Genomic DNA, 9,183 nt, shown 5'->3' on the forward strand with positions numbered 1-9,183 from the left:
AGTACGTCATTATAAGTATGGGTAGGACCAACGCTGAAGGACTAACCCACATATTTATTGCACATTGGAATGGACGGAAAACAAAATACAGTATTTCAATGATCACAAACAAACTTTTCTCTTGACACGCTTGCATTGGGACTGATCGCTGCGCTTTCATTATATCTTACCTATGTCAAGTCTGGAATGGAGGTAGAAGTTGTTGTAACTACGACAAAAGGGCTATACACATGTAGTTTCCCGACTTTGACTAGTACAATTCTCTTCATGACTGAGAGCCAAGTTACCAGCGCTCTTGGGGAAAATCGAATCTCCACATTATGTTAACATTTTATAACGTAACAACACGACTTTCGTACAGATATATTCCAATACAAACATTATTCTGAAAAAGATGCGCAGATCTTAACTTAGACTGGACATTATATATATATTATGTCCATTGTACCCGCCTGATGTGACGTTATGAAAGATGATTCAGAAAAATAAGTAGTAATCAATGCAGTATTAAATATTTTCTTGATGTATTTTGTCTACACTGTGCCTCTAAAGTAAGATGTTACAGTAATGGTTGGGTCACATTTTCAATCCGGGGCCCGGCCGGGCAGTGTTTGGGAACAAAAAGTATGATATAAAAGACAACAAAAAACACAAAACGTACAAAGAATTATTCAAGAGCATAGCTTGTGCATATCTATTGAAATACATTTCAATTTTTCGTTTCCGCAAACAGCCCTGCCGGGTCCCGGCTGGGAAATGTGACCCAAGCATAAGACAGCACTTAATGTAAGAACGATTAGGAAAGCACCACGTAAACAATAAATAAACGGTGTAGAAAAGACTACCGAGAGTAAAATCCTGTCATACTCATAGATGTCTGATCTCCATTTAACTTTCAGCATTGTTTTCATGTATGTAACATGTATACATGTACACGTATAGGTGTATATATAGATTCTTCTTTATAACGAAACCACCATTTGGTGTGGGGCTAGGGCATTAGGGACATATTTACCCCCCCCCCCTCCCTTGGGGGTCATTGGACGCAGACTAGCCTACACGTTACACAGTATCGTAGATACAATGGAATTGCCCAGAGCACAGATGCTGAGTACACACCATGCATGGGGAAGTAATTATCTATCCCATGCGAAGAAAGATGTGCCATGCGATTTCCACTCTCCTTATCGAAGTCATGTCCTATCAGAAACTCACCCCACATTTATATATGTGAAACATATCTATCTTTAGTTACGTGGCTTTACAAGCCGCGGAGAGCTCCATGCAACCCTTTATGCCTTCAGAGTGTAGTAGTTCTAGTTTCCTGGTTGAGAGATAGCGGTGTTACCTGCAGCAAGGGGTTGTCTAGACCAGCTGCCTTGCCTTCTAGAATGACGGTTAGCAAGGTGTCTTCTGCATCTTGTAGACAACGCTCTATGTTTTCCTCCCTGGACATTTCAGAACTAGAATAATTCGTTCTTTTCATGAGAAAAGAGTTATCCCCCTTGTGCAGGGAGTGCTCTTGTAAGGACGCATTTTCTCCAGTTCGGTTCTCCTTTCCCGTTTCCTTTGCTTTCCGATTGGCGATCGCCCCCTTTCGGCGGCGCGTTGAAACGCACCTTTTCGGACAGGGCGCTGTCAGAAAGACGGGTAGGACCAAAAGTCCATGTGCCGAGCCGAACACCATCACAAGAAACATGGTTTTGAAGAACGATCGGAACAAATATGCCGGGAAAAATGCGAGAACAAGCAGGCCTAATACTGTTGACATGCTGGACTGTATGATGGGCATCCCTACCGTTTGTAACGCTTCCCTCATCTTTTCCCCTGTTGTTTCAGCTTCAGAACTGACGTAAGCGTAGGTGATATGGGCCGAAAAATCAACAGAGAAGCCAATACAAACAATTAATGAAATTGTGGCAATAATGTCCAGCTGAACTCCCCACAGCGCCATGTAACCTACAAGTCCCGCGTCTATGGAAACAAGGGCAAAGGTCACGAGCACTGTGGAGATGCAATGAGGGATAAAAATCAATGATACAACAAACATGGCGGCCGAAGCGATGAGTATCGTCTGCAAGGTGCTGGGTAAAATTTCATAAATTTGGTCAGAAAAAACAAAATCAATGCAGTAGGCAAACATTTTCAATGGGCCGTGTTCCGATATTCTCCGTGCTTCAAGCATCATATCTTTTTCTTGTTCTTTTGTCTTGACATTTCTGGCTATCACTACAAACCGAGAGGCCTCCATGGCTGTAAAGTTTGAGTTGAAAATTATCGACATTTTGTGATGTCTGCCGACTGTGGGTAAAAACTGAGTGTTGAGGAGAAATAGGAAGAGAGTTTTATCTGTAGCAGCATTGCTGTTTCGTGTGTTGTTGAGAAACAAGAGGTAATCTTCCAACCACACTTGGGCGGTTGTGGACGAGTTCTTGAAGAACGGGCTGTGGTCGAAGGAACTCATCTTGTTCCTTACAGCTTCTTGCACTTCCTTCTTCCAGTACTCGCAAGGACCCGTGTCTACGATGTCTACTTTCGGCCCGTATTCCTTGAAGTACTGCTGTTCCGCACGATAAAAGTCTTTGACGAAAGAATCGTCTGCAACTAAGTTTTCAAACTCTAACCCTACACGAATGTGAAAGCATCCCCATATCCCAATCCCGAGATAACCAATAAATATCAATAAAATCAACAGTTTTCCTAAAGGGTTTACAACAAATGGGGCAAGATAGTTACATAGCAGCTTATTGACGAATGGAAGTCGGCGATTTTCATCATCTTGATGTTGATCGGAGACGCCATCTTGGGTTGGAGTACCTCCAGAGCAGCAGAGTCTGTGGATGGATGACATTTGGCCTGCCTCTTCATTGGTTGGAACTCTATGACACGTCAACCAATGGCGACCAGCCTTCTCTCTTCGGCCAGCGAGAGACAAGATGGCGGCGAAAAATGTAATCTGTAGGATAATAATAAAATTCAACTAAAATAGATCTGAATCTGCTTTTTTTTAAATTGGTTTAGCAGATGACAACTCAATTAATCCAAAATGACTTTTTTTCTCTTATTTTAGCGGCAGTACACATGTGTTTTCTGCCAAAAGCACTGATCCTTAAAGCATTGTATCCTGATCATAGAAGATGGAAGACTGGAGGAAACAAATATAAAATGCGTAGCCTGACCTGGTATATGTAGTCGAAGGCGACGCCTACAGCAGCATAGATGCAGAAGATTCGCACGGCAGGGAAGACCGTGATGGTGCCGACCGCGAAGGCCACGCAGTCTGTGATGGAAGTGATGGTGATGGCGGTGGCGGCGTCAGCAAGGGCGTGACCGGTTCTCTCCGGTACCGCCAGGCGTGGGTCCGTCTTACGCCACGCGGCGATCATGATGAACATGTCGTCCACACCTATACCTGTAAAAAGGTGCAAGTCATGTTGTAATATTGTTATTCTAAAGATATGTGTTCGCTGTTGCGGCTATTCTATAGCATTGGTATAATGTGTGGACATCGTACACAAAAGATGCCCTTGCACTGTATGATATCGTATAGCCTGGGGCCATTTATTCATCATTGAAGTAGTATTGCAGGATATTGTAGAACAGTGGCGCTACTTGTAAGGGTGTGTCATGTCTGCAAGTTCTACACATGGTTCTGTACAAATGCAAGGAATGCCAATTCCTGTCCTTGGTGCTGAAATACACGAACACCAGCGATACACTCTTCGTAGTCATTAGAAGGGCGTCCTGGTTTTGCAAATACGAATGGTAAGGATGTCCTTATTGCATATTAAGTTGACATCTGTTAGACCTACCGAGCAACAGGAACGGCACCATAGCCACGTGCGTCGGGAACGTCTCGCCGCACAACAGCACCAAACCTACGGACGACGCCACCGCCAGGCCCGCCGACATCACGCCGACAAGCGCTACCCACGGCTTCGTCAGCACGCAGTCTGTCATCGTACACGACCCGACCGCAAAAACTATCAACAAACCACCGGATATGGCGAGATATGGCATAACTCTTTCCGGCAAGGTCAAAATCTCGTCGTTGAGTGAATCGCCGGAAGTGAAGAACGCGAAGACTTTGTCGGACCGAAAGTCGGCGATAGCACGGTGGAATGCTGTCATCATGCTTATCCTCCTCTGTCCAGTTTCGTTCACGTGATATATAAGCTGTACCGCCCTAGCAGCTAAAACTGTCCTGCTGTCCCGCGCTGTCTCAACCACGCCCAGTTCATCTCCCAAGTACAGACCAGACCATAACTCCCCGCCAAATGGGTTGTAGTAGGGATATGTGATGTTCATGTCCTGTGAAGAGTTTAGGAGACGAAAGTTCGACATCAGACCGAGTATATTACTTTCTAGGCATCCCAACTCCGTCCTGAAGCACAAGTCTGTAAATGTTTCTCCATCCGCGTTTGTGGCGTTACGAATGGCGTCGTTAAGGCGCAGGATTTCGTCTACGGAATCACTCCTCAGTATGCTTGTGTTTCCGCTGTCGTCCTTAATCTGAAAGAACATGAATGCATGACAGACGTCATTGTTAGCGTTCAAGACAGTTTTTACAATTCAATACCCGTGATTCTCAACATAATTTGATACGTACATTCTAATCAAACGTGGTGTATGGGACTACATTCAAATTGTAACAACTTTGGATAATCGTCAAAATATAAGTATAAGTGTAATTCATAAGTATTATCAATTCATCAAAAATAAATCATTAAGCAAGCAACAAACTACTTAATAAATCATCAATAACATGTATAAATCATCATACCCGATTTACCAAGCAGAATTCAACTCCTTGGCTCAACTGAAAGTCGCAAAACAGCTAGAACGAATCAAGACAAGACGAAGAACAACATGTGAACACCTCTCACCGTCACGATCACGCGCCCGGCAGACCAGCTTGCGGTCAGATCCGTGGGTTGGAATCCAGCATCCCGCATTGCGGTGCCATCTTTCTTCGCCTGCCCGTCCTCTGGTGTAAATAGATACTCCAAATCATCGCCCAGGATCAGACGGGATCCTCCAAAATATCCCAACACCGCAGATAACACCAAGGGTAGTACGATGAAGGGGGCGGGGTAGTTGGCGAGCACGCGTCCGTAGTGAAAGAATGAACCACGGAGTTTACTGTCCAGAATATTGGCTACCATGGCGTCCCTTTAACGAATTATCCCCGCCATACAGTGCAAGTTAACCGCATGTTATTTGGAGGAGCCGTACACATTGTCCGTGAGGTACAGCACGCTGCTTTGTCCTTTTACGTACTCTCCTAGAGGTAAATAGAGTTCAGCTGGTCCGTGAGATGCTATTTGTGGACGACCCCTGACCCTCAGGGATCCCGTTGCGCAAAATCCTGGCGTGTAGCAATTGGTCCGCATCTACCTCCCTCCCCTAATTGTGTTGCGGAAAGCCAGCCACATGTGCATTGTGGAGACGACGAGACCGTCAGCACTTTGCCTTTGTCGGCGCCTCACAGCTTATAGCCTTCTATAAATAACATTTTGCTGCTCGTTGACAAAGAAGGTGCACGTAGTCCATTCGTCCTTCGATAGATGTCTCCTGAGAAGGAAAGACAGCAATTTTGAAGAGAAAACAATACAGTCGCAATTGCAATGATAACATAAATACAAACCTTTGTATATCGCACATTCGGAAAATTTATTGCCACAAAAAAAATTTCATGTACATCTTTGTGCGCTTTCATGCAGTCATTTTTAATCATTATTTTCAAAGCAAAATGTACAGATAACTAAGTATGGTAAACTGGGCTCTCTTAATCCAAAAATCCAAAAACAAACAAAAGAAGATTAATGCTTTATCTAATGATTACATAGGCATGAGATAAAGGGGGAAATTAGCATAGCACATCAGTGCCTTTTGGACCGATATGAAGGACGTACTTTAGCTAATGTTTGTGGCATTACCCCACCAAACGATACGTCGCGACGCAATCAAAAATACTCCAGACTGCAGGACTCGAAATAATCGGTATATGTACACATTTGTACACCCAATGCACCAGTGCACCTAGATATTTTTTTGGCTATAGGATAAAGGTACAATTGTACACCAATGTACAGAATATTCTTGAAATCTAAGTTTGAAAAAGGCAATATAACCTGTTGTTGTACTTCATTTGATGTATTACTTGTTTGAAATTTTGAAGTTAGCTATAGAATTACAGATTGAAGTTCTTACGAGAGGCAGTAGCTTTAGTCTTTGTAATAATGTTTTGCTGACTTTCAACTTTATGTTATGTGGTGCACCTAAAACAATTTCTGTGCACCTAATTTTGGTCGGGTACAAGTGTAATTTCCAAAAATGAATTTCGAGCCCTGATTTTTTTTTTTACTTCATAGACAAAGTCCTTTCATCCTCGTCCACCAGGACCTTTCCGCTTGACGATACATCGCTCGCGGAAAAGGGATGTATCGTCAAGCGGAAAGGTCCTGGTGGACGAGGATGAGTCCTTTAAGCTTTACTTGCAAATAGGTAACCAGATTACGTAACGTTATCATTAGCCAAACAAATCTCCTTCGGCTAACACTAGCTGTAGTACTGTTCCCACATACTCAGTCACAGATATCAAACACCAGCCGAACTCATGAGTGGACAATAATATTTGTTGTGGCAAAGGGCGTCCTGGTAGGCATAAAGGTGAAAAGGTGGTGGGACTAGAACCCACGACCCGTAATACAGAATACACACATCTCGTGTCGCCTGGTTCGTTCATGCATGAAGCGTCATTCCATTATTTTGTTGCTTTCTTCGCGGAATATTTTGGATATTAATCATCTTTAAACTGTATCTCTAAGGTGAGCACAGTGATTCTGGACGAAAACCCGGCACGAATTCGAAATACAAAGCAAGCATGTGAATAATTGAAAATTGCGTATGCTGCTAGCAGTGTCAGTTGCATTGTGATTTCTACTCTGAGAGACATATGTAGAGCACATCTAGATGTTGCAGGAAGTAGAGAGAATTTGTGGTGTTTTTCTCAACATCCGTGGACGATGCCCACGACACAGGACAGCAGAAACGAAACACCCCTTCTTTTGTGCCCACGTTATTCACAGCGCTGACACGAGAGAAAACATCCTAACGATTTCACCACCGTTGATAGGATCGACTTAACCAAATGACGTGTGTGGTCGATACGATGGCACAAAATGTAATTACACGTACATCCAACACTACAGTCGATAATGGCATGATCGGCAAAACAAGATAGGTACCTAAGTGTCGCTGACCAGTCGTTGTTTGGTTGAAAAAAAAAGCAAAACACAATCTTAGATTAGATCGGCAGCAGCAGGAAAAACAACGTTTTCTCTTTCACTTATCTAAACAAGATTCAAGGTGAACAGAGGTCGGGTACCCATTGTTTCGGGTACTGACCCTCCCCAAAAATTAAGCCTGGATCGCCCGTGAAGTAGCAGACGACAACCAAGTTTAGGTATTTTTGCCCGGAGACAGCTGGTAATCCCTCTTACGTAATTACGTGTAAGAAGACTGTCAAGCGTGACGCACGGAATATGCTGAACAACAGTAGTCCATCAATCACCGCCATTTTGAAACCGCTACTGTCGTGGATTCCTAAATAGAAAAAACAGGAGCCTCTCTCCAAATCTTTATATTCTTTATGAAATTCCTGACGCATCTGACACATTTCCAGATTTGATACGACAATGAAAATAACTTCGTGGAGTGATGTGTCGGATCTGACAGGTGGCATAGCAACCATGACCCCGCCCATCCTCCCCAATCACCGTGACCTGCTTGATGGTCTTAGCCTGGAATGATCTATCCTCTATCCTGGCTTAAGTCCGCTCATCTGATCGCTCCCCTTCAAAATTGGCTGGATGGACCAGGTTTCAGTTTCAGATGGTTATTTCAGATTCTACCGGCCCTGAGGGCATGGATATCGCTGATTGAAACGGGCTGTTTCTATAACTAGTAAAGAATGCAGAGGGTGTAGTGCTGTCTGCCTTTTATACCAAATTATCCCCGCACTAATCCTTCCTTTACCATAGCGTGTGTCCCACTTAGGAGTGAAACACTCGGAAGGCATTTATACATGAAAATCGATGACCATCAATTCACTGACCTCTACACGGTGCGAGTGTCTCCCGGCGTCCCCTGGATACGAAACACTACGATGATTTTGCTCTTCCGTGGTGGTCGGTGTGCTCAGCGGTCAGGACATAAACCCGGTACATAGAAGGATAGAAATAGCGAGCACACACACAGTTGTATTCAGTCAAACTCGCCGATTGCAAAGCTGTAGAGGAGGGAAGGGAGGAGACCGCTGACACAACATGGCCGCCCGGCCTCCATAGCAGCCCCAGTTGCGTGTGCAGAACCGAATCGAGTTGAAAGGAGGCGCTATACGACACAGTACTGAGGCCGTGTAAGGGGAGTTTCCACTGTGTGAGTTCTTGACTAAAAATCTGTCACAGCCATCAGTTGTGAATTAACTGGCTTCCCTATCCCTAGTTTAAGTTAACTAGTGGTGATTTGTATTAAATATTGACACCGAAACACGGAGTTTAATAGTGTCAGTGTTTTTGCTGACCTATAATAGACACTGGAGACCCCTTTCTATTGACCCAGTTGTGCACCAGTGGTTGTGCACGTTACCTGACACGAGGCACACATGTCCCGTCATCTCTCAGGTGTGACCGCCCGGTGTTTGCCGAAACAACCAGACAAAGACGACTTGCTGTGAACCGTGCAGTCTGGGCCGAATAAATGGTAATTTCTAAGCAGATGTTTGGAGGCTGACGTTTTCTTACGTTTTCTTCTGAAGAAGTACTTTCTATCAATCATCGAGTACGGGCATGTATCACGTCTTGGGCATATATATATAGAATACAACACGGGGTATTCCGTATCACCCGAGGTAGCAGCCCGACCGCGGGTCGGATCGCCCGATTTTATTTTTGTCATACCCACCCGAGAAAACACACATTTCAATGCAAAATGCAAAATGCGCCAGAAGTTGAGAAAAGTTGTTGTCCTGACATACTTACGTTTGACATAAATAAATGCACATGCCGAGCCTCAGTGTTTTTCGAAACGACGTAGTCAGAAAACGTAATACGAACCCCCTCAGAATACTATCAATATCAGCATATTAGTATGCCGGAAAACAAGACAAAAAACTGACAG

The 9,183-nt window shown here is 44.0% G+C and overlaps 1 protein-coding gene across 1 annotated transcript; it reads right to left on the reverse strand.

Moving 5' to 3' along the window:
* Positions 1-39: 39 nt before the first annotated feature.
* On the reverse strand, positions 40-5,570 carry LOC136435265 (patched domain-containing protein 3-like). Its single transcript, XM_066428579.1, has 4 exons — positions 4,887-5,570; positions 3,813-4,512; positions 3,180-3,412; positions 40-2,956 (listed from the first exon to the last, which is right to left on the reverse strand). The coding sequence occupies exons 1-4, from the start codon at positions 5,163-5,165 to the stop codon at positions 1,301-1,303; spliced, it is 2,868 nt and encodes a 955-aa protein (XP_066284676.1). The 5' UTR covers positions 5,166-5,570; the 3' UTR covers positions 40-1,300.
* Positions 5,571-9,183: the final 3,613 nt, after the last annotated feature.

Source organism: Branchiostoma lanceolatum, chromosome 5, assembly GCF_035083965.1.
Source record: "Branchiostoma lanceolatum isolate klBraLanc5 chromosome 5, klBraLanc5.hap2, whole genome shotgun sequence".
NCBI lineage: Eukaryota > Metazoa > Chordata > Leptocardii > Amphioxiformes > Branchiostomatidae > Branchiostoma > Branchiostoma lanceolatum.